Here is a 26,203-nt window from a genome sequence, read left to right as displayed (position 1 = left end):
AACAAACCTACTCCAAGGCATATCATAATGAAATTGACACAAACCAACAGCAAAGAAAGAATTCTCAAGGCAGCCAGGGAAAAGAAGAATACAACATATAAAGGAAGGCCCATTAGATTATCATCAGATTTCTCAGCAGAAACTCTACAAGCTAGAAGAGAGTGGACCCCAATATTTAAAGTCCTGAAAGAGAGAAACTTTCAGCCACGAATACTATACCCATCAAAGCTATCCTTCAAATATGAAGGAGAAATAAAAACATTCACAGATACAGAAAAGATGAGGGAATTTATCATCAGAAAACCCCCACTCCAGGAATTACTAAAGGGGGTTCTCCAATTAGATACAAAGAACAAAAAAAAAACAGAGCCACAAGTAAAAGCTCCAAGAAGAACACAATAAAACCAAATTTAAACTGTGACAACAATGAAAAGAAAGAGGGGGAGAAGATGGAGATTAACAGTAGCAAAGGACGATGGAGTGCAAAAGTACTCACAAAATAGTTTGCTACAATGAACAGGGTAGGGACCCTTTTCATTACTCATAGGTAACCACCATTGAAAAAACCACCACAGAAGCACATGAGATAAAAAAGATAGCAACAGAGGAAAGATGTATGGAATACAACCAAATAAAAACAAAAGATAGAAAAACGAAAGAGAAAGATCAAACAAGACACAAAACTAACAGAAAGCAAGATATAAAATGGCAATAGGGAACTCACAAGTATCAATAATTACACTAAATGTAAACGGATTAAACTCACCAATAAAAAGGCACAGAGTAGCAGAATGGATTAAAAAAGAAAATCCAACTGTATGCTGCCTACAGGAAACTCATCTAAGTAACAAGGATAAAAACAAATTCAAAGTGAAAGGCTGGAAAACAATACTCCAAGCAAATAACATCCAAAAAAAAGCAGGTGTAGCAATACTCATATCGGATAATGCTGACTACAAGACAGGAAAAGTACTCAGAGATAAAAATGGCCATTTCATAATGTCTAAGGGGACACTGAATCAAGAAGACATAACAATTCTTAATGTATATGCACCAAACCAAGGAGCACCAAAATATATAAGACAGCTACTTATTGACCTTAAAACAAAAACTGACAAAAATACAATCATACTTGGAGACCTCAATACACCGCTGACGGCTCTAGATCGGTCATCCAAACAGAGAATCAACAAAGACATAGTGGCCTTAAACAAAACACTAGAGCACCTGGATATGATAGACATCTACAGGACATTTCATCCCAAAGTGACTGAGTATACATTTTTCTCCAGTGTACATGGATCATTCTCAAGAATTGACCATATGTTGGGCCACAAAAACAACATCAGCAAATTCAGAAAAATCGAAGTTGTACCAAGCATATTTTCTGATCATAAAGCCTTGAAACTAGAATTCAACTGCAAAAAAGAGGAAAAAAATACCACAAAAATGTGGAAACTAAACAACATACTTTTAAAAAATGAATGGGTCAAAGAAGAAATAAGTGCAGAGATCAAAAGATTTATACAGACTAATGAAAATGACAATACGACATATCAGAATCTATGGGATGCAGCAAAAGCAGTGATAAGAGGGAAGTTCATATCACTTCAGGCATATATGAACAAACAAGAGAGAGCCCAAGTGAACCACTTAACTTCCTACCGTAAGGAACTAGAAAAAGAAGAACAAAGACAACCCAAAACCAGCCGAAGAAAGGAGATAATAAAAATCAGAGCAGAAATAAATGAATTAGAGAACAGAAAAACTATAGAAAAAATTAATAGAACAAGGAGCTGGTTCTTTGAAAAGATCAACAAAATTGACAAACCCTTGGCAAGACTTACCAAGGAAAAAAGAGAAAGAACTCATATAAACAAAATCCAAAATGAAAGAGGAGAAATCACCACGGACACCGTAGATATACAAAGAATTATTGTAGAATACTATGAAAAACTTTATGCCACTTAATTCAACAACCTAGAAGAAATGGATAAATTCCTAGAAAAATACAACCTTCCTAGACTGAGTCAAGAAGAAGCAGAAAGCCTAAACAGACCTATCAGTAGAGAAGAAATAGAAAAAACCATTAAAAACCTCCCCAAAAATAAAAGTCCAGGCCCTGGCGGCTATACCAGCGAATTTTATCAAACATTCAAAGAAGACTTGGTTCCTATTCTACTCAAAGTCTTCCAAAAAATTGAAGAAGAAGCAATACTTCCAAACACATTTTATGAGGCCAACATAACCCTCATACCAAAACCAGGCAAGGATGGCACAAAAAAAGAAAACTACAGACCAATATCTCTAATGAATACAGATGCTAAAATACTAAACAAAATACTAGCAAATCGAATACAACAACATATTAAAAAAATAATACATCATGATCAAGTGGGATTCATCCCAGAATCTCAAGGATGGTTCAACATACGTAAAACGGTTAACGTAATACACCATATCAACAAAACAAAGAACAAAAACCACATGATCTTATCAATAGACGCAGAAAAGGCTTTCGATAAAATACAACACAATTTTATGTTTAAGACTCTCAACAAAATGGGTATAGAAGGAAAATATCTCAACATGATAAAGGCCATTTATGATAAACCATCAGCTAACATCATGTTAAATGGCACTAAACTGAAGGCTTTCCCCCTTAAATCAGGAACAAGACAGGGTTGTCCACTCTCTCCACTCTTATTTAATGTGGTACTAGAGGTTCTCGCCACAGCAATCAGACAAGACAAAGAAATAAAAGGCATCCATATCGGAAAAGAAGAAGTAAAGGTATCACTTTTTGCAGATGATATGATCCTATACATCGAAAACCCCAAAGAATCCACAAAAAGACTACTAGAAACAATAAGCCAATACAGTAAGGTCGCAGGATACAAAATTAACATTCAGAAGTCAATAGCCTTTCTATATGCCAACAATGAAACAACTGAGAAGGAACTCAAAAGAATAATCCCCTTCACGATTGCAACAAAAAAAATAAAATACTTAGGAATAAACATTACAAAGAATGTAAAGGACTTATATAATAAAAACTATAAACCATTGTTAAGGGAAATCGAAAAAGATATAATGAGATGGAAGAATATACCTTGTTCTTGGCTAGGAAGAATAAATATAATCAAGATGGCTATATTACCCAAAGCAATATACAAATTCAATGCAATTCCCATCAAACTTCCAATGACATTTTTTAAAGAAATAGAGCAAAAAATCATCAGATTTATATGGAACTATAAAAAACCCCGAATAGCCAAAGCAATCCTAAAGAAAAAGAATGAAGCTGGGGGCATTACAATACCTGACTTCAAACTCTATTATAGGGCCACGACAATCAAAACAGCATGGTATTGGCAGAAAAATAGACACTCAGACCAATGGAACAGAATAGAAAGTCCAGAAATAAAACCACATATATATAGACAAATAATTTTTGATAAAGGGGCCAAGAACACACAATGGAGAAAAGAAAGCCTCTTCAATAAATGGTGCTGGGAAAACTGGAGAGCCACATGCAAAAGAATGAAACTGGACTACAGTCTCTCCCCCTGTACAAAAATTAACTCAAAATGGATCAAAGATCTCAACATAAGACCTGAAACAATTAAGTACATAGAAGAAGACATAGGTACTCAACTCATGGACCTGGGTTTTAAAGAGCATTTTATGAGTTTGACTCCAATGGCAAGAGAAGTGAAGGCAAAAATTAATGAATGGGACTACATCAGACTAAGAAGTTTTTGCTCAGCAAGAGAAACTGATAACAAAATAAACAGAAAGCCAACTAAATGGGAAATGATATTTTCAAACAACAGCTCAGATAAGGGCCTAATATCCAAAATATACAAAGAACTCATAAAACTCAACAACAAACAAACAAACAATCCCATAAAAAAATGGGAAGAGGATATGAACAGACACTTCTCCCAGGAAGAAATACAAATGGCCAACAGATATATGAAAAGATGCTCATCTTCTTTAGCTATTAGAGAAATGCAAATCAAAACAGCAATGAGATACCACCTCACACCTGTTCGATTAGCTATTATTAGCAAGACAGGTAATAGCAAATGTTGGAGAGGCTGTGGAGAAAAAGGAACCCTCATACCCTGTTGGTGGGAATGTAAAGTAGTACAACCATTATGGAAGAAAGTATGGTGGTTCCTCAAAAAACTGAAAATAGAACTACCTTATGACCCAGCAATCCCTCTACTGGGTATATACCCCCAAAACTCAGAAACATTGATACGTAAAGACACATGCAGCCCCATGTTTATTGCAGCATTGTTCACAGTGGCCAGGACATGGAAACAACCAAAAAGCCCGTCAATAGATGACTGGATAAAGAAGATGTGGCACATATACACTATGGAATACTACTCAGCCATAAGAAATGATGACATCGGAACATTTACAGCAAAATGGTGGGATCTTGATAACATGATACGAAGTGAAATAAGTAAATCAGAAAAAACCAGGAACTGCATTATTCCATACGTAGGTGGGACATAAAAGTGAAACTAAGAGACATTGATAAGAGTGTGGTGGTTACAGGGAGGAGGGGGGAATGGGGGAGGGAAAGGGGGAGGGGGAGGGGCACAAAGAAAACAAGATAGAAGGTGACAGAGGACAATCTGACTTTGGGTGACGGGTATGCATCATAATTGAACGACAAGATACCCTGGACTTGTTATCTTTGAATATATGTATCCTGATTTATTGATGTCACCCCATTAAAAAAATAAAATTATTTAAAAAAAAAAAAGAAAAAAAAAAAAGAATCTTGTGATAGAGGTATTTTACTACGTTTTATAAATAAGAAATTAGAGGCTTAAAAAAGGTAGATAATATACTAACTTATGCTCCTGGGATTTAAACAAGGCCTCTCCACCAAAAAAAACCCCCACAAAACTCCTATGGCACAACTCCTAATTTGTAGATGGTAACATCTTGTATAGGTACTGGTTCTAGCAGTGTGTTAATTCATCTGGGATTTGAACACAGGTGACATGCTCCAAGAAGACTGTTGTACTGGCTCACTGGAGGAAGGGTGACAAACAGGTCCCTTCTAGGCTGTGACTATAACTAAAGCACTTGGCTATATGACCACCAGGTGGTGGTGGTCACAATGTCGATACAGAAAGGTGGTGGGGAAAGGTATACACTGAGGACGGGGCCATGAATGCGACAGGGGAAGCTGCCAATAACTGTGGAGGACTAGAAAAGCAAAGCAGGAACAGAGGCAAATGAGAACAACATGCTGGTGAGATGGGCCAGGTCGAAGCCTTCTGTGACCAGCCTGGAACCAGGGACACTGATACGTAGGTCTCTAAAATATCTCGCAAGAAGCGCCGTTTAATACTTAGCTGCTTACACAGAGGCGGAAGTGGTATTCAGGGCAAAAACAGAAAACCGGTAAACTCTTCATTAAACAGACATTGGAAACAGCAGGCAGACGTACCTGGTTTGATGTATTGACAGTGAAAGGGTACAGGTCCTTCAGGTATATCCTTGGCATGTTGTCCAGAAGCATGCCGTAGAGGGGCATGTACAAACTCGCTATCTGGGCCTGCTTTCTCTAGGTGAAAAGGGAGCCGAAGAAACAATTCACAGAAAAATCAATAAGCTCCTAGGTTTGATTATGCGTTTAATGCAGTTGCCATTAAATGGTGTTTAGGGAAGGGAGAAAGAAGGACCACTTACTGGTTCTCTGTATCGATCATCAAATGAGTGCTTAGCCATTAGATTTTTCAGGACAGCTAAGGCTAAGTGCCTGATATCTTGGTCTTCCTGCAGAGCAAAGCCAACTTCTCGCAGCAGAATCCCGATTAAGAAGTGCTTGCGGCAAAACTCATTCGTGACCGAATATTCAGGCATATCTTTGTGAGGCAAGTAGAGAGATCGCATGATTGAAAATCAAATGATCACTTTGCAATCAAGACAGATTTATCAGACAACTGTCAACTTCTCTTACTACCAGGAGGATTCGGTGATACAGTCTTGCCCAAGGGATGAGAAATATGAGAGAGCCACGTTCAGTAAGATTGGGGGATATTGTGTGTGTATATAAGTGCAAATAATGCATGATGTCAAATACCAAGTTTCAGGAAAGTGGCATATCTACGTATTACAGCTAAGAAGAGAAAAACCTAGTTTGTGTCTGAAAAAAAAAAAAACTAGGAAATGTTCAACGGGAAGCAATCTGTGGAAACAGGTCACTGAGGGTGATGAGTTTCGGTGGTGCCAGTTCTGGGACAGGCGGAGGCAGTGGTGGGAGAGGACGTTGGGAGAAGAAGGCACAGGGTTTAAATGGCACGGAACTCTGTAAGCAGGCAGGAGGGGACCGCAGGGACGGAGGGCAGTAAGCACAGTGCCCACAAGGAGAGGGATGAGAATTAAGATTTGAGCCACAGGTTGGGGCTGGATGATGAGGAACTTCAGTTAAAATTTTCTGAGCTGGCATTTCAGCTTCTCCACTATTTGAGTTTCTGTAGAAATTCTGTTTGCATTTCTGTAGGAAATGATGTCGCTAAGGGCTTTGAGATCAGCAGCCCAATCAGACCTGTGCTTTATTGATTTACTAATACGGTGGCAGGATGTAAGTGTGTTAGACTGTCGGGAGCCATGGAGTGACGGACATACTATAAGAGGTTGTAGCAGTAGTGCAGGGAGGGGAGAAATTAGAGGGCCTGGGGTAGCAGGACTGAGTAGCGGAAGCAGTATCAGCAGGACTAGATGCTAGAAGGATGTGAAGAAACAAGGAGAGAGGAAAACCAAGGGAGGCTGCAAACTGTTGAGCCTGAATTACCAGGCTATTAGCATCTGGAAACAGAAAACTTGTAGTATCTATACTCATTAATGTCACTGAATTATGATGTGGTTATTGATGCTTAGGTGACATCATATTAAATTTTATTATTTACCTGATGCATGTAACTCTTGAGTTGATTCTGAAGGTGTCAAAGGATCTGGATTTAATGCAAATAAACAAAAAGTTCACATATATCCATACTCAGATACACACTATGTTCATTAACCATGTGTAATAAATACTGAAAATTAAAATATACGGTCCTAAAATGTGAGTCACTTCTATAAAGTTTTGTTTTACAAGACAAGTGCCTTAGTCTGTTTGTCTCTTTAAAAAGAATGCCATGAACGGGATTGTTTTCATTCTTAGTTTTCCATTGGAGCACCTATTTTTCCATCAGAAATAACGCTTCCTATGATACACACATTTTTATGTTCACTGTTGACAATATCAGATCTACAAAGAGGCCATCAGGCCTTGTTCTGAGCTACTGAAAGGAATAAACAACTGGGATCAAAATGCCCCAGCACCGGCTTGAGTCTCCTCAGTATCTTTTTTTTTTTTTTATAACAATTTTTTTTTAATTCATTTTAGAGAGGAGAGAGAGAGAGAGAGAAAGGAGAGAGAGACAGGGGGGAGGAGCTGGAAGCATCAACTCCCATATGTGCCTTGACCAGGCAAGCCCAGGGTTTCGAACTGGCGACCTCAGCATTTCCAGGTCGACGCTTTATCCACTGCGCCACCACAGGTCAGGCTGCTCAGTATCTTAACCAGGCGGGGTACCCCAGTAACAACTGGGCATTAGTTTATGAAACAAAAACAAAAACAAAACAAAAAGCTAAAAATGTTATTGCCCAAATAACATTTCTATCTTCTTTTTTTTTGGTTTGTTTTCTAGAAAGGCATTTACATTACCTGCGCTTAATAAATTAGAAAAAAAATAGAATAATGTATGCAGCTTGTGCTGAAGTGGACAATGACAAGACTTTGAGAGGCTGGATAATGTTCTTCACTGTCTTTTTCCCTCCAAAACATTAGTTGCAAGTTATAATAGACACAAGAGGCTCTTAATCTTCTCAGTTTGTGCTTTCCGTGACTAGCAAAACTGCACCCCATGAATAATTTACTCACTGCTTAAAAGTGAAATATTTTAAGGGTAAAGGGAGTCAACTATACAGATGGAGCAAAAGTTGGTTTACAGTTGTTCGTATGGAAAATAATACAATAATCGATCAATAATAATACAAGAATAAATTGTGTTGCCCATACTCACAGTGGTAACTCTACTTTTGCCCCGCCTTGTATGGTGCTGGGAGGAGACGCAACGTGGGTTGGTGAATATGCAATGCCATATAAAGATGGTGTATTATATACTATTGTACACCTGAAACCTACATAACTTTATTAGCCAATGTCATCCCAATAAATTTAAGAAAACTAAATTTTTAGTAAGTTTCTAAATCATTTTAGGGTTTTCTTTGCATCTTAATGGCTGATGAGTTTTTGATATCTGGGTAGGTGATAATCCTGCTCTACCACGGTCATCTTAGTATATGAGTATGGTAGAGGATTATATAGATGATATATAATTCTAAATGTAACAAATGAAAATATTTTTTGTAGAACATTTATACTATAGTAAGCATAACAAGCAAAATGTGGAGGCCAGTTCTGACCTGCATACCTTCTCTGTGTTTCTGACCCAGTGATATCAACAATGAACCACCCACCTGCCTGCCTTCCTTTCTCTCAAGGTATCAATCTTGTCTCAAATTCATTTTGAGGAATTGCATTCTCACATAATTGTACATATTAACTGATCATTTTAAGTGAATTTATACTCACAGAGTATAACATTTCCTTTGTGTAATTTTATCTTTCAAAATCAAAGGAAATCTGTCTTTTGGGGCCAATATGGTGAAAGAGTATGGCTTTAGGTTAAAATTCTTTGATCTACAATCACCAATTTTATAATTAATAAAAATAAAAGCTAATCTTATAATTTTTGTTGTTCTTTAATGAAAAAGGAAACAGACAAAAATGAGAATTATTGAGTGTATTCATTACTACAGGCCAACAATTACTTTTGCATTTTACTCTGATTATCTGGGTCTAATGCCCATGTGAGACAACTTCAGACAAAACTAAGACTGAGGAAATAGGGAAGCAAGGAAAAAACAAAAGTGTCCAACTTGTAGGAACTGACAAGAACTCTGGGCATTATTACCTGGGATGTGTGCTGATCTTATGGGGAGACACAAAGGGATAAAGTGCTCATGCTGACATACTTCTTGAAGAAAATCAAATTTATACTGGCACAAGGTCTGAAAGAGAGACAAGAAGAATGACGATTATCTACACACCAAGAAAGTTAATAAAAACTAACAATGCACACTTGAGTCTTGTACCTATAAAGATGTAGTTACTTTTGTGTGAACGCTGGCTGGAAAATTATTAAAGTTGAAAGAATTTTGTCCTCTGAAGTGGTAAATGCAGCCAGCCTCTTTGTTTCGGAGGGATTGGTCAACACCTCCTCAGGAAGTAAGCTCATCTGTAACCTACCTTTTCTGTATTTATTTTTGCTTCTTTTGGCTTATATCATAACATGTTTATTCTGAGAAAATGCACAGAGCTCTAAAACTGCAGTCAGATCATAGAACAGATCACTACAATCAGCTCCTATGATCCAAGAGAATAGTGCAGATAATCAAAAATGAAACGGAATCTCTCTCCTTAGGGTGTTTGTTCCCAGGATGCGTTAATTCTACCTCTTCTCTGCTCCTCCAAACAGGTCTGTCTTTTCAGTAGTGTTTTGAATAGTACAGTGAGAAATGGAGTCCAGACATGGTCTAAGGCAACTGTGATACACGAGCTGAGAATAACCACATAAGTACGGATAATCAAAATGTTTATGACTATTCTATTTTCAATCATATGAAAGAAATTAATCAAAAAAAATTTTTTTTTGTATTTTTCTGAAGTTGGAAACTGGGAGGCAGTCAGACAGACTCCCGCATGCACCCGACCGGGCATGCCCACCAGGGGGCGATGCTCTGCCCATCTGGGGCGTTGCTCTGTTGCATCCAGAGCCATTTTAGCGCCTGAGGCAGAGGCCATAGAGCCATCCCCAGCGCCCGGGCCATCTTTGCTCCAATGGAGCCTTGGCTGCGGGAGGGGAAGAGAGAGACAGAGAGGAAGGAGAGGGGGAGGAGAAGCAGATGGGCGCCTCTCCTGTGTGCCCTGGCCAGGAATTGAATCTGGGACTCCTGCACGCCAGGCCGATGCTCCACCACTGAGCCAACTGGCCAGGGCCAGAAATTAATCAATTTTTAAGACTCAGATTGTGCACATTACATTTGCTAATGTCAGCTCACAAAATAAAATATATTCCTCTTGCTTAGATATTTTAAAATTATATTTTGTGGCAACTTTAGTCACTAATTTAAAATAGAAATTTACAAATGATTGTATTTGACTTAATCTTTTGTATATCAAAGTGAAGAAGAGCATAATTAGATTATACGTTAATTATTCTTCATTGAGAACCTTCTGTTTGGTCATTAAAAAATATATAATTTAGGTCTACTGGAATTATATCTAAATATATAGTCTGAAAATTTCATGCATAATTGGAGCACTAATAAAGAATATTCTTTCAATAATTATTTACAGAGAGAATTGGATGCTCCAAACCAAATGATACATAATTATGTTATTCTTCTGATCAACACTGCCAACAAAAAAAGTATAACATTCAGGATCCTAAGCATGACCTGAAAGGCTACAAGATGACCTTATTTATTTATTTATTTACTTATTTATTTTTTCAGAGACAGAGTGAGAGTCAGAGAGACGGATAGATAGGGACAGACAGACAGGAACGGAGAGAGATGAGAAGCATCAATCATTAGTTTTCATTGCGACACCTTAGTTGTTCATTGATTGCTTTCTCATATGTGCCTTGACTGTGGGGCTAGAGCAGACCGAGTAACCCCTTGCTCAAACCAGCAACCTTGGGTCCAAGCTGGTGAGCTCTGTTCAAACCAGATGAGCCTGCGCTCAAGCTGGTGACCTCAGGGTCTCGAACCTGGGTCCTCTGCATCCCAGTCCGATGCTCTATCCACTGTGCCACCACCTGGTCTGGCCCATTATTTACTTTTGATCTTTCTCCATTGGCTATTATTTTCCAAACCTGGATAGATAATTTTCCTTTTAAGACTTACCTTTTACCCAATAAGTAAAAGTTAAAGAGGAACTATTAATTCACATGCCCTGTGTTTCCTCCTTAAGAAGCAGACATGTTACCCAAAGCAGGCTGACCACACATTTCCTTTCTGGAACGCAAATCTTAAGCAGTGTGTTATCATTTAAGCAGTAGCAGACTTTGGCCAAATGGTTCCTCATTTGCAATTATTCTTGTGTCTGTAGTTCTTTTCATTGATGCTGTGTACTCCCAATATCTTTCCAAATAATTTCCTTCTATTCAAATGAGAGTACGCTTCTGTTGCTTGCAACCCAAAGAACTTACACTGATTCACCTTTCATGACCTGGCCCACTTCCTGGCTTATTTCTCTTCAACATGTGCTCAGGGGTTCTCAAAGTTGAGTATGCATAAGAACCATCTGAAAGTATTGTTACAACACAGATGTCAGTTCTGACCTGATGCTACTTCACTCATCTAGGAAACACACTTTGAGATTCACTCCTCTCTAGAGAATGCTATTCCCTGACTGTCTCCCAACACGTAACCCCTATTTAGGTAGGGTGACCAGCTGTCCATTTTGCCCAAGATGGAGGGATTTCCAAGGAGTGGGACTTTCAGTGCTAAAATTAAGACGGTGCCAAGTAAAGTGTTGGCACAGCAGCTGAAAAGAGCAACCCCTTCACCACCCACAGGAAATAGAAGGGAATGGAAACATTTCCATTCCACTGTCCTTTGTCCCCCATTAAGGAAGGACTTGGGAGCCTAACTTGGCAGATGAACTATAAGTGCCCATCAGTAGATGAGTGGATAAAAAAGCTCTGGTACATTCACACAATGGAATACCATTTAGCTGTAAAACAAGAAGGAAATATTACCTTTGGTATAGCACTTATGGCCCTGGAGAGTATTATGCTAAGTGAAATAAACCAGTCAGAGAAAGACCAGTACCAAACGATGTCACTTATATGTGAAATCTAATGAACAAAATGAACTAACAAACAAAATAGAAGAAGACTAATAGTTAGTTAGAGAACAGACTGACAGCTGTCAAGGGGAGAAGGGTTGGGGGCTAGGTGAAAAAATGATCAAGGATTAAGCAAAGAAAAAAACTCATAGACACAGCCAACAGTATGGCGATTACCAAAGGGAAAGGGGGTGCGGGAGGTAGAAGAGGAGAAAGGAGGAATTAATGGCGATGGAAGGAGACATGACTTGGGGTGGTGAACACACAGTACAGTATACAGATGATGTATTATAGCATTGTACACCTGAAACCTGTATAATTTTATAAACCGATGCCATCCCAATAAAATCCATTTAAAAAATAACTATAAAATACAAATACAAAATATTGCCTGTCCTTAGTATATAAATTATCTTTTGATGCAGAGAATGGGTAAGGTAATGTTCTCGGCAGATAAAGACAGAGACCAATTTATTTATTTATAATGCCACAGCTGAGAAAACAAATACTTCTGCACTCGGTTCTTACCTTGACCTCTCCCGGGGATAACATGCTGATGTAATTGTTCACCATCTTAAATACAAAGCCCCGGTCCATAAATGTAAAGCAGCGCTAAAAAAGATAAAATTTTAAATTCAAACATTTTTACTTTAAGGATCATTAAAAATTTTAGAAAAGGTAATACAACTAGTTGAGATAAAATAACATTTAACTCAGTGTCTTGTATCATAAGTGTTTTAAAAATCTCTGAACTATGTTTAGGGATTTGTGCACATATGACAACTAAGTCAAATGTTTGCTACAGTACACACATCAGAAAGTTACCAACCCATATGAATCGGTTTTTTACAACATCACTTAAGAGTTTTGCAATGAAATATTAGAGCCTCTTCCTTTTTCGTTTAGAAAGTTTTAGCTTTTACTTGTCTATTTTTTTTTTGACAGTTAGTTATATTTTATTACTGCTCTCCATTTGATTTCTGCCCTGTAAAACTCTGGGAAGGAACAGAAACAGGGGTGGCAGAGATGGGTCTGGAAGACCTTTTAAAATCTCATCGGCCTCCTGCAACAGAAGAGCTTTTCTGCCAAGGCAGCTTGCATTGGAAGGTAAGAGATCCTGAGATTTCCATCAGGAAGCGCTCACTGTCTCTCTTCTTCTGTTGTCACACTCCCTGAACTGTCATCAGTGAGTTAAACAGCAGGTAGTTTGGGGGGAGCCAGGCAAACATTCCAGGTTGGCACAGTGCTCGCTCTATCTCCAAAACACGGGTGGCCATGCCACCCGCCCTGTGTCTACCGATGAGTATCCTGTGGCATTCCAGCTGATCGTGTCTGTTTCCTTCTACCCATCCGCATGCATACAAAACGACTTGGAAAAATTTCTCATTGCCGCTCCACTCAGGATGAAGTCTTCTTTCTTGTCCCAAAGAGTCTATCTAGGATGGTCCAGTGTGATGGTTTTGCATTTCTGGGATCTCTCCTCAGTTTTACTCACAAGTCTCTTGTCTCAGGAAGGACTGGTTATAAAACCTTTCTACACATAATATACCAAGTAGAAAGTCTCCTGTTGAAATATGCCTGTGTGTAAACAAGAGCTATTGTCTCCATTTCTTCTATCGGTTGTCATTTGTATTTTTGTTTTATTTTCCCTCTCTTTTCCTCTTTTCCTTGTGGAGTGTTTTTCTGTGGAGTATTTTGCCTCATGTATATCTTCATTGTTAATATGAATTTAAGTTCTTTCAATGCCTCTTCTCATCTTCCGGAAGAACAGCGGGGAGGGGTGGACACCTGAGTATAGATAACCACAGGCTCCGAGGATACAGAGTCATAAGGGCAGGAGGGGAGGAGAAGAGGCCCTTTTGACTCTCCTGCACTAGGCAGGCTCCCAGCAGCTGGGTCAGAGCCTGCCAGGCTCGCCATGTGTAGGAGAAAGTCCCAATGCGGTTACCTTTGAAATATCTCCAGGAGGGAGCTCTCTCCAAAGACCTGTCCATCTCCCTTCTGCTGGGAGAGGCTTGGGTCTCCCCTTCCAGAGAGAGGAAGGCCATTCAGTACAACTGTAAGCTCTAGATTCAGAAACTCCTCAAGGAAGAGGAGAAACAGAAACCTGAGGATGTCTTTGGTGAGGACGCCAGGGCCCTTTGACTGGAAAGCGCAGGGCTTGGTGATCTTGTCACTGACCCAGAGCAGTGGCAAGCACGGCCTTCCAGGGGGGACTGGGGCTCCTCTGGAGAGCAGACCTGTGGGGTTTTGAAGGAAGCCAAGCTCCAGCATCCGTGAATGGAGGAGACGGGGATCTAGAGAAACCCACTTTGGGGTTCTCGAGGTTGGAGAAGCACCTTCTATATGGTGAACCTGCCACCCTCTTTGCAAGGGACAGTGAATGGAAAGGGGGTCATTTGCAAAGGGCAGTGAATGGAAAGAAGGTCATTCCCAAGATACGAGACCAGCAGTTTGTTTTCTCCCTGCAGAGAGCAATCCTGCAGCTCCAGCTTCATCCAGCGTGTCTCTCCTGCCGTGGGTCCCTGGTGTCTGGTCCTTCCTGGCATCTTCTCAACCACAGGTGCAGCCTCTTCTGACCATTGGTGAGGCCTCAAGAGACCTCTCTGCTTTCATATTCAACTAATTTATATTAACCTTTTACACTAATAGAAAAGAATTTACAGCAGGCTTTGGCACATTCTAAGCTGGGACATTTTTTATATGCTCACACCAGATATAATGCTTTCTCCGTTCTTGGAAAAAGATCTTGGCACAACTATGGTATTACATTTCATTTGTTAAACTCCAATGACAACTAATTTGTAGAATTTGATCATTCACATATAATTACATAACTGAAAGAGGTAGAAGTCATTGGAAGCCCCAAATGAGTAAATAACCATTAATAGATTTCTGGGAATATAAGAAACTTATAATGCCAATGTCGGGAATGTGCAACATTGAGCAGCTAAAAGCTCAAAGTTCACCAATTCATTGGCATTGTGCCAAATGAATAAATTCAACTTTACATTAAAAAAAAATCACTTTCTCTCCTTTCCCCATTTTCTCTCCTAATTCAAATAATTCATCTGATAAAATTTACAAAGTTTTTAAAATAAGTTGTTTTTTTTTTGTCAAATGTTATTAAAACAAAAATTTGAAAACAATGTGTGTACTCTGGGCTTTTATAATGTGCGACACATTAAGCTAATGTTTCACATATGCTGTATTTCCCCATGGACAAGACGCTCCCATGTATAAGATGCACCTTAATGTTGGGGCCTGAAATTTGAAGAAAAAATGTATTGCATAAAGTTATTGAACTCCAGTTTTATTCACCTACAACAATAAGCACAAAAACAAGCTTGAAAAAGCGGGAAATGCAAGTAACAAAATCGACAACCACTGTATAAGACGCACCCAGTTTTTATACCCCAAGTTTTCGGAACAACGTATGTCTTCTACCTGGGGGAATAGGGTAAGTATCGTTTTCAATGTGCAGCCTGTGTGATCTCCGTACTTTATAGACCAGATTTGTTTATCTGTTGCGATTGGTGCTCTTTCTCTGCCGGGTTCACAGAACCACTGGTGCCACCCACCACTTGCCTTTTACTTCATCTTGTCTTTTCTCATCTTGGACATTTCTTATTTGCCCCCCGTGTTAGACAAACACCACCAGCATCAAACTTTGCATAAATAAGCTCCCAGGAAAACATAAATTTATTCCATTAATTCAGAGCATTTAAACCAAAGAGAGTAGATAAAGTGTCTTTTTTTTTTTTTAAAGAGTTGCTTATCCATCATATTTCACAATGTAGGTAAGAACATTGTAGATGTTTTTAGATATATAACAGTATATCACTTTTTCCAAATTTCCTTTTTTGAAAAGCACTTCACGTGAACTATGGAGTGTAGCAATAAGCTTGATTCCCACAGGTCTTGAAATGTAGTAGAAAACTAGAGTAATTTTTTTCTCCTTTATCCTCTTCCCACTTTCCCTGACCATCTATTTCTCTTTCTGTAAGTAAGATAAAAGCAAAGGTAAGAGGCACAATGATGAAAAAAAAAATAACTTTAAGATAAAAACAAATAGGGTATATAATTTGAAGTAGTGCTTCAGACATTAAAAAAGAACTTAGATCGAATTAAAAGACCAACTAAGGCTCCAGATTGGGAAAAAAAACCACTATAAAAGTATTTCAAGCAGGAAAGATATATGGGTAAAAGTATTCACTGAACAGTGTCAGATGTGACTACTTGTCATAAATGAAGTTATAAATGAATTAACATTGAGACTATCTTGCGTCCATTAGCCTAGGGCAGACATGGCCAACATATGGCCCGTGGGCCCTATCCAGCCCGCGTAATGAGTTTATGTGGCCCACGATTAAATTTTTAACATTCTCCACTACTTTAAAATCTCAGCTACTCAGAAGCAGAAGCATCTTTGATTATTGGAAATCGAGATATTTAAGAAGATAGTGATACGCGGAAAAGAATTCTGCGTGTGTGACTAATCTAGGGTTAACTTCCAATAATTGGTCAAATGGATTCGTGATACTTCTTTATTTAAAAAAAAATCCATTATAAAGATTTATAACTTTTGTACTCATCTGTACTTGATATGAACTGTTTGACATTTAGCGGCAATGTGAAACCCACATTCTTCTAGGCAGAGTTTACCAGTGTGCACCCAAGGTCAAACAATTCGTTATTTTTGTGGTCAAGTGTGCTGAATCAAGTGCCATTGTAGCATAGACAATAGCTGCAGTTGATAACTGAAAATGTGTTCAGGCTGTTTGTAAAACGAAATAATTGTTTTATTTGCAATATGACCCGTTCAAGCTCATTCTATTAATTAAATATTGTTTTGATTGATTGCGATACAGTTTGGATATTTATACAGTATATAATTATATTTTTATTAAAATAATATTGCATATTAATTTTTCACTCACTAACATTTATTCATAAACAAATTACATAATAAAATTTGTTTACTTAAACGAATCGTTTTTGTATTTAACATTTTTTAATTTTAATATTTCTTCTGGCCCGTGAAAAAAGTTTTCTTTCTAATCTGGCCCCGGGGGTAAAAACTGTTGGCCATGCCTGGCCTAGTGGCTTGAATGGAACTGTGATCTCACATGACTGTACCTTAAGAAATCTGGCAACGCTGTGATTGGCCCTTTTTGTTTCTTCAAAGGCATCTTTGTGTTTCCAAATCACGTGATCAGCTAGGGCCATTACAAGATTGTCCAATTCATTTTGGTAAGATTCAGAAAATCTCTGAGCCCGAGAAAGCTAAGGAAAGAATAGATCATTTCTTTATAATGGAGCGTGTGAAATACTAAGCCTGCAGAAGAGGAAACTGAAAGAGTTATTTCATTTTATATATCATCAAAGAGTCCTTTGTAAAACTCGAATGCGACAATAAAATAAAAGCCCTTTTAATCTTAAGGACACAATTTCCATCATCTCCACTTAATGTTTTCTTCTATTTTGGCCAATAAAATTTTAAATTTTTCACTAAAACAGTAAATTATAATATATACTAATTTCAAACTATTAAAACAATGTAACTTTTTTTATGACTCCTTACATCTTTTTTTTTTCCAATTACATTTGACATGCAATATCATATTAGTTTCAGGTATACAGGATGGTGGCGAGACATGTATATAACTTACAAGATGATCCCTCCCCAAACTGGGCACCATTCATAGTTAATATAATATTATTAACTATATTACCTCTCACATTTTAATTCCACTCTTTCTCTTTCTGGAAATAAATACTATTAATGGATTAATAAATATTATTCTAGATTATCTTTGACATATAGTTCTGTTTAGTTAAAATCAATTACTTTGAGTTTTTAAACTAGAAATCCCCTAATAAACAACTATAAGAAATCAATGAATAAATAACTGAATGCATACAAATATTGGCTTGAAATGCTCTCTAATAAGAATTCCAGCTAGTCTTTTAAAAAATTTTTTTTCAGCTTTACTGTGCTATAATTGACATATACAATTATAAGATATTTGAAGCGTACATCATGGCCTGGGCCTGTTTGCTCAGCAGTAGAGTGTTGGCCCAGTATGTGAATGTCCTGGGTTCGATTCCTGGTCAGAGCACACAGGAGAAAAGACCATCTGCTTTCCACCCCTCCCCCTCCCCCCCCTCTCTCTTACCCTCCTGCAGCCAGTGGCTTGATTGGTTTAAACACATCAGCTTGGGGTGCTGAGGATGACTCCGTGGAGCTTCTGCCTCAGGCACTAAAAATAGCTTGGTTGGGAGCATAAACCCAGATGGGCAGATCATCGGCCCCAGATAGGGTTGTTGGGAAAACCCTGGTTGAGGCGCATGTGGGAGTCTGTCTATCTCGCCTCCTCTCACTTGGAAAATAAATAAATAAAGTAAATGTGCATCATGATATTTTGATGCTTATATGCAGTGTGAAATTGTGAAAGAATTCCTCTCATCATGTTAATTAACATGTCCATCACCTCATATATTTATCCTTTTTCTTTTTATTGGTGAGAACATTTAGATTATTCACTCTTTGCAGATTTTTTAATCACCATGTTTTATGTCAGATCCTCAGACCCTACTCATAGCTGAAAGTTTGTACAGCATCTGCCATGGCCGGTGGTACTTGGACCTCAGAGTCAAGAGATTTTTGCCACAAAATGTTCAATGGCTTGGCTGTGAGATGACATAGAATACATTGAATAAAACTCCGTGGGTCCCTGCAGACCACTCTCGGGTCCAGGGGCCCGCTCTTCCTTTCTAAACTCCTGCACATGAGGGGGAAGTTCCCGGCTGCTAGGGTTCCTTCTGAGTCCCTAGCTTGCGAATTTACACAGCTCTGTGGCATGAGATCAGTAAGATTCATTCATCTTCACCAGTTAGCTTTTAAAATTAGGCTTCCATTTTCACTATAGATAGAAACACAAAAATCACTGTTAGGCTGAGCCATGTAGCTGTAAAATTCTGAGTCCCCATCCTTGTGGGCTGCAGGAACGAAACCACGGAGCATCAAGTGTGGCACCCAATCACTGCTCCCACTTAAAAGGCAGTGCACACCCACCACTAAGGTTTACAGAGCAAACAATAATGGAACTACTGACCGCACGTCCGTTGGCATACGTGTTGGGGAGTACAGCATTACTTAGGATCCTACCTGAATTTTATTTGTGTCAATCAGGTGCTGTGCCATTGATTTTAGGATAATGGCGAAGAAGAACCAGGAGTGCTGTTAGGAAAAGAAGAGCCAGGAAGACATTCATTATCCTATGGTGAAATAATGTTCATTCTGTTCTTTATCATTTGTAATAGAAATGATACATTCCCCACGGTGTTAGGCTGATCTTTATCCAAGTTCTAACAGTAAAAAGCAAATGGCGACATATCAGTTTCCCCTTCCTTTCAAAGAAGGCTCAAGCTAAAAGAAGTTACCACTTTTCTTGATGTGGCTAATTAAGGAGTAATCCTATGAGATATCTATTTATGATGTTCTATCTGTTACACTTATCTAAACAAAACCAAAAACCTTGTGTTAAAATATATCACATCAGGCCTGCCCCTAACATTTCCAGGGCTCGAGGTAAGATTAAAAATGGAAGCCACATGTCTAAATATCTAAAAGGTTGAAGTCGTGCTGACAAAGTATTACATAAAATCTGTTTGAGGCCCTGGTTGGTTCGCTCAGTGGTAGAGCATCGGCCTGGCGTGCAGGAGTCCCGAGTTTGATTCCCGGCCAGGGCACACAGGAGAAGCGCCCACCTGCTTCTCCAGCCCTCCCCCTCTCCTTCCTCTCTGTCTCTCTCTTCCCCTCCTGCAGCTGGGGCTCCATTGGAGCAAAGTTGGCCCGGGCGCTGGGGTGGCTCTATGGCCTTTGCCTCAGGCACTAGAATGGCTCTTATTGCAAAGGAGCAATGCCCCAGATGGGCAGAGCATCGTCCCCTGGTGGGCATGCCAGGTGGATCCCGGTTGGGCACATGTGGAAGTCTGTCTGACTGCCTCCCCATTTCCAACTTCAGAAAAATACAAAAAACAAACAAACAAACAAATCTGTTTGATCATCGTAGCATCGTACTTTGACAAATATAACTCCATGACAACTTGGAATGCTGTACCAGAGTGTGGGGCCCTGGGGAAGGAAAAACCCTGGCCTACCCCTCTTGTCACCCAAGGCTCTGTCCTGCACTGCAACGGCCTGGTCCACGTGTGACCGCCCAGCATGCACATCTGAGTGCTGTCCACAAACTAGCTCCTCCCTTCCACTGCAAATGGGCTCGAAGGCTGCGCTGAGGCATGAAGACGTTCCCTGTGGAGGATGGACTTAGCAAGGAAGTCTGAGTAGGCCCATGACGCTGGAGCTGGGGGGACCCTCAGAGATTCACGAGGGGCGGGAGGAGCTCTCAGTGAGCATTTCTCTTGGCTACTCTCACCCATGTCCTGATGGGGAGGGGTGCAGTTCGAGAAGGCCAACACCTGTGCCAGGAAGGAGGTCTTTTTTTCTTGGGTCTAAAGGTGAAAGGGTGATATTTATCCCAGATCCAAAAAGTGCTGGTGCATATGTAGCATTTTAAGGCACCCCCTCCTCTTCTTTCTTTCCCCTCTCCTCCGCCGCAAACAATTCTGAATTCTGTGCTAGCCGTTTCCTTGCTTAACTTCATAGTTTTGCTGCCAATATTATACACTGAAGCAATACCTTTAGTATTGTTTGCCACTGCATTTTTTTTTTATAGGGACAGAGACAGAGTCAGTAAGAGGGACAGACAGGAACGGAGAGAGATGAGAAACATCAATTCTTCATTGTGGCACCTTAGTTGTTCATTGATTGCTTTCCCATATGTGCCTTGACTGTGGACCTTCAGCAGACTGAGTATCCCCTTGCTTGAGCCAGTGACCTTGGGTCCAAGCTGGTGAGCTTGCTCAAACCAGATGAGCCTGCGCTCAAGCTGGCGATCTTGGGGTCTCGAACCTGGTTCCTCCGCATCCCAGTCCGACACTCCATCCACTGCACCACTGCCTGGTCAAGCGCTATTGCATTTCTTATAAACGCAATCATCCTGTGTGTATTCGCCTGTGATTGCTTTTTCTTTTCATTTGACAAATTCTGTTTTGAGGTTTGTTTATGTTGAATCACACAGCTGAGGGTCCCATATCATTGTGACATCACCTCACTAGTGATAATGTACTTATATGCTTTACTGTTGACAGGCATTTGGATTATAACCAATTTTAGACTGACAAAACCATGATGCTAAGAACTTCTGAGTTCATAGTCCTCAGATTGATTGAGACGGGTACAGCCCCTTCCCATTTTTTTGTTCAAGTACTATCTTCTCTGTGAGCTCTATCCTGACCATTCTTTATTATTATTATTACTTTATATTTTTAATTTACTGGGTTGACAAGATTTGTGAAATCCTGACTATTCTGTTTAAAACTGCAAGCCCCACCCTGCACCCTCAGTGTTCCCAATGCCCATTATCTGCTTGACACCTTCTAATGCATGACTTATTTCACTTCGTTATGGTGTCTTCAGTTGACTGTTTTTATTTCCCAGTAGAATGTCAGCTCCCCAATGGTGGAGATCTTCTATTCTCTGTTGCTTGCCAAGTGCCAAAGATGGTGCGTGCTATATGGTAGACACTAAAACCCGTATTTGTTGAATTAACTAAATAAATATGCTCGTAAGGTTAATTTAAACAAGTTGCTTGGCTCAGGATAATTTGATTTTAGTGAACTCATGTTGATGCTTATTGATCCTGCCTTCTCTTTCTCATTGCTTCCTAATCAATTATCCATCTGTCAAGTCATGATAGATAATTAATTAAGCTGGGGACTAAGTTCACTCTTCTGTCTTGATTTAGAGTTGTCTTTTCATAAACTTTCTGCCATCTCTTCTCTATGCGTTTCAACTTTTGGGGTCAAAGAGTGGCTGTTTCCTGGCTCCCTCTCTGTTGTCCATATATTCATTAATATATCATTAATCCTTTTGTTGGTATATTTCCTCTTACTGAGCCTAATACCCACAACAAACTTTACATTTGCCACACTTAAAATTTTTTCAGTGTTTTAGGTAACTCTTCATAGGCATTTATTCTGTATTTAGGCCAAATGAGCCCATTCTACTTAAGGTGATCTGTTTTGCTGACTTACATCTCTCTTGACTAATATTTTTATATGCTACAGTTTCAGTATGAAACATATGCTAGAAACTATAAGAGACATGATTTGTGAAAATCAGTGGAGTCTACGGCCTTCCAGGAATGAGAATGAACCTCACACTAACAATGAAAGGATCATCTTTAAACTCCTTACCTTCAGGACCTGTTTAACTGTTGTTGTGTCATTTGATTTCAAAAGACCAGTCACATTTTTAGCCAGTTCTTCATGTATCGTTCTCTCCTTGCATGCCCTGGTCTTGAACACAAACTGAAGAAAGTCCAAAAAAGTACAATGAGTAAAATGATTTTAAGAAAAACAATTCTTCAAAAATTATGTTGCATGGATAACTCATAACTCAAAGTTATCTGTTCATGCCTGATTTTGTCATGAAATAAATGAAGGCCCAGTGATAAGAGTGGTACACACCTGTTCCTATTTAGGGCTTTGCACAGGCAGGGCCTGGCTCACCTAAGCTCTCCTTGTAACTCTTTGTGTAGAAATCAAAAGAAAGAGTCAGAGAGCAATTTAGCAGGTTCAAGGAAACATGGAGGGCTTTGACCCACCTACTTAGGACACATTTCCCCTTCTCCTTCCTTCCACTGGTAACAGGTGGCATGGTAGCATTTCTTCATCCTGAAAGGGTAGAGCACCCACTCAAATAGCCAAGTGGGGAAGCAGGTGCCTTCCAGAAGTCAGGAGTGAGCGCCCCACACGCCCAGGGTCTGCCATCTCATGCTTAGACACAGCTATCAGAGGGTCATGAATATTGGCTGTCAGTAAGATAACACATGCTGCTCACTTTCTTATTTCTCAGAAGACTGGTCTGACACACACCTCTGAGTGCCTGTAATGGTTTTAGTTTTTAGTATTTCTTCATTCATTTAAAGGAAATCAGCATCAATTTTTGCACATCTTTTTCAAACATAAATTGTGTATGGCTGAATTATAATATATATTTTACTTATGAGTTGGGTTTGCTCCTAGGGAGATCATTTCTTCAGAATATTCACAATTCAGACTCCGTTATAATCAAGAGTGAAGGCAGGCAAGAGAGTCAAAGCAGAGGCACATACACCCGTAACTATCTGTTTGAACTTCCTAGTTCATCGACAGTTCAGTTGTCCTGAGGGGGCCTGGCTTCTCCGAGCTCGTCCCAGAAGAGAAAGACAAAGCTAAGTGACGCGAGAAACTAGCTACAGAGTAATGTGATTTCCCCACTCGTGGATTCTGACTCATGTGAGGATAATGTCAGAACTGCCTAGGACCTTGCACAATTATTTAGCCCCAAGGACATTACAACTAGCTCTATAATATTCTTACTGTAAAATTTTGGCTAGAACATGTTAGTGCCATGAGTTTCTGTGAAACATGGCATTTCATCAGACTAACTTTAGACATGCAATTTTGAAAAAAACATGGTATATGTGTGTGCGTGCGTGCGTGCGTGTGTGTGTGTGTGTTGGATATTTGTAAATGGGGTGAGTTAGCAGCATTTAGCACCACTGAACTTGAAATGGTGTTTAGTTCGCTTCTGAATAAATATTCATTGCATTGACTATCACATCTCTCAAGGACATCACAGCATGTATAATACCAGCCCAACAGTTTTCATTATACACCTACCTGTAGGGCTTAATATCTAGTGATATGTTAAATAATAACTTTTCCCACCAAAAGCAAAAAATCAGACTATTTGGTCAAGGCCAGACTGTCAACTATTGTGCTAGAACGGGTGTCCACACAGACCCGTCGAGCTGATGTCTCTCTGAGCCGCGCCATCCCAACTCATAGGGGAGGAAAGTGGAGTCCAGAGGGGCTGACTGCTCCAGCTCACTATTTAACCTTAACTAGCATCTAGTTTCCCTTGGCTAGTGTAGCACTCTTCTCAGACTAAAATTCCAGTTACGGTTATATTTGTTAGGCTGCATGTGTTTTAGATTTATCAAAATGTGTTACAAAAAACCTTGTTATCAGATTGAAATTCCACCTAGGTGGAATTCTGGATTTGAACCCCCTCAGAGAACGCTAAGTCAGCATTCTGCTGGATTACAAAATCAGATGATCTCATTGGGATCTTTCAAACATCTTGGTTAAAAATAAAGATCATCTCAGGATGCATTTCTATTCTACCTCTCCAAGAGTGTCACACAGGGAAACTGGGACCTCACAGTAAGGTTTTCAGAAGATCTAGGCTTGACCGGCACAAAAATGTCAAAACAACAATGGGTTCTTAACATCATTTTTAATGATTCTGTTGGAGCAAGGTATGTAATACTCGTGTTGAAATGGAGAGGACTTCCTGGAGGGGTTTTTTTTGTTCTTTTTTTTTTTTTTTTTGGTCTAAGCCTCTTTTGAGAGTGGAATGGGAAACTGAGGTAAGCACTGAGGCGGTGAAAGTTCTATAGGCAGTTCTGTTGACTGTAAATTCATCAGTACTTTATAAAATAGGCAAAGACTCCGTCTTAAACAGAGAGCAAACTAAAAAGGCATCTCTAGTTGAATCTGCTTTTCTGCAAATGAAGCATAGTTCTCACTGGGCAAGATTAGACCAAAGGGAAATGATCATGCGACTATTTTTGGCATATGGGCTATTTTTAAAAAGAAAGTTTCTAGCACAAAAATAAAACAAAATTCTTTTCTAGTTACCTCTCTGGACATCTAACATATATGGGTATATGTCTAGCCATAGGTATTAGTGAGTATATTGTTTTAATTAAAAAGATCTGTGTCTCAAAAAGATTTCATCCATGCACAGAAAAAGTAGAACTTTAGGTTCTCTATGCATCTAAAAGTGAACTAAGGTACTCTTGTTTATCTCTGGGTAGGTTCTTTTTTTCTTTTTTTCATCAAGAAGGTGACAATCAGGTAGGAACTATAATGTACAAACATCATCGCAAGTTCACGGGCATTAATTCACTGGCCAACTGGAAATGAGACTGGAAACGTGACAAAGGACACTGAAAGCAGTGCACAGATGATGAAATGGGCTCGTGGTTCATGCCAGAGGATAAAGGACTTAACATACCAGAAGCAGGTACAAATAGACAGTAACTGGGGGAATGAAATAATGCCTGAGAAAACAATAAGAAAGGCTAAGAAAACATTACAGAGAAAACACAGAGCATTCAACAAACCAACAGGAAAAGTCTTCCTTACATTTGTACGGGAATTTCATTCATTGCAATAGCGACTTCTATAGGACAGGGCATTAACTATCTCCTTCAGCTCCTCCTTTGCTTTTTCTCCCCATATAAATAGTCACTTGCTCACATACACGTTTTTACATATTTATACATTCAAACGATACAGCTAGCCCATCAATGCAAAGAGAAGGAATTCTAGTAGCTAAGAGGAATGCTTGATGTTACTGTGGTGGGCACCTTCCAGCTAAAGCACAAAACTTGCCACTTATTGTAGACAGGAAATGAGACAGGCCACACAGCACAAGGGGCACATGACCAATGTCCAAGCAGTGATTTCATACCTTAATGTATGATTGGACGAAGTGGTCCAGCTGTTCTTCATGACACTTGGCCACGACGTTGGTCAGAACCCTGGAAAAATAAAGCTGTTCAGTGGCCTTTCTGGAGAAGGCCGAAAATGCTATCAGGTTGGTCACTGGAGTGCTTGAAAATTGGGTACTTAACAGTTACTGAATAAATGAATGAATCAATTTCAGACTCGGCTTGGTCCCCCTTATCCCCCAACACTGAGCATTTATTATCTATATTACCTGCTAACCATCTCCAACCTTGAAATCTCTAAACACTGGACATAAATAATGTCTCAGTGTTGCCCCAGTTGCACGTGCTAGTATGGTCTGCACGTCTGCTGACACTGTCTTCTTGGAAAAGGAATCATTTTTAGTACCTGATTAAAACTTAAGATCTTTAACCTTGAAGTAATTATCATATTCCTTTTTAAAAGTGCTTCCCTTCCAACCTAGAGGCAATATATGTATATGCTTTTGGAAAAAGTAATTAGGTTAAGATGCAGGGTCTTTTTTCTTCCCTTCCTTAGCTGGCAGTGGGG

At 39.3% G+C, this 26,203-nt stretch overlaps 1 protein-coding gene across 5 annotated transcripts in view; it reads right to left on the bottom strand.

Moving 5' to 3' along the window:
- Window positions 1–26,203, bottom strand: part of DOCK10 (dedicator of cytokinesis 10) — a 197,727-nt gene that overhangs the window by 40,822 nt on the left and 130,702 nt on the right. For all 5 annotated transcript variants that reach the window (XM_066279139.1, XM_066279140.1, XM_066279142.1 and 2 more), the window contains exons 25-33: window positions 25,656–25,725; window positions 22,325–22,438; window positions 19,173–19,244; window positions 17,141–17,287; window positions 12,530–12,613; window positions 9,060–9,156; window positions 6,945–6,989; window positions 5,725–5,900; window positions 5,483–5,599 (exon numbers count right to left, since the gene is read on the bottom strand). In XM_066279139.1, the coding sequence (XP_066135236.1) occupies window positions 5,483–5,599; window positions 5,725–5,900; window positions 6,945–6,989; window positions 9,060–9,156; window positions 12,530–12,613; window positions 17,141–17,287; window positions 19,173–19,244; window positions 22,325–22,438; window positions 25,656–25,725 (922 nt within the window). The remainder of the gene's footprint in view (window positions 1–5,482; window positions 5,600–5,724; window positions 5,901–6,944; window positions 6,990–9,059; window positions 9,157–12,529; window positions 12,614–17,140; window positions 17,288–19,172; window positions 19,245–22,324; window positions 22,439–25,655; window positions 25,726–26,203) is intronic.

The sequence above is a fragment of the Saccopteryx bilineata genome, chromosome 5 (genome assembly GCF_036850765.1).
Source record: "Saccopteryx bilineata isolate mSacBil1 chromosome 5, mSacBil1_pri_phased_curated, whole genome shotgun sequence".
Lineage (NCBI taxonomy): Eukaryota > Metazoa > Chordata > Mammalia > Chiroptera > Emballonuridae > Saccopteryx > Saccopteryx bilineata.
This window is presented reverse-complemented; position numbering and strand designations above follow the sequence as displayed.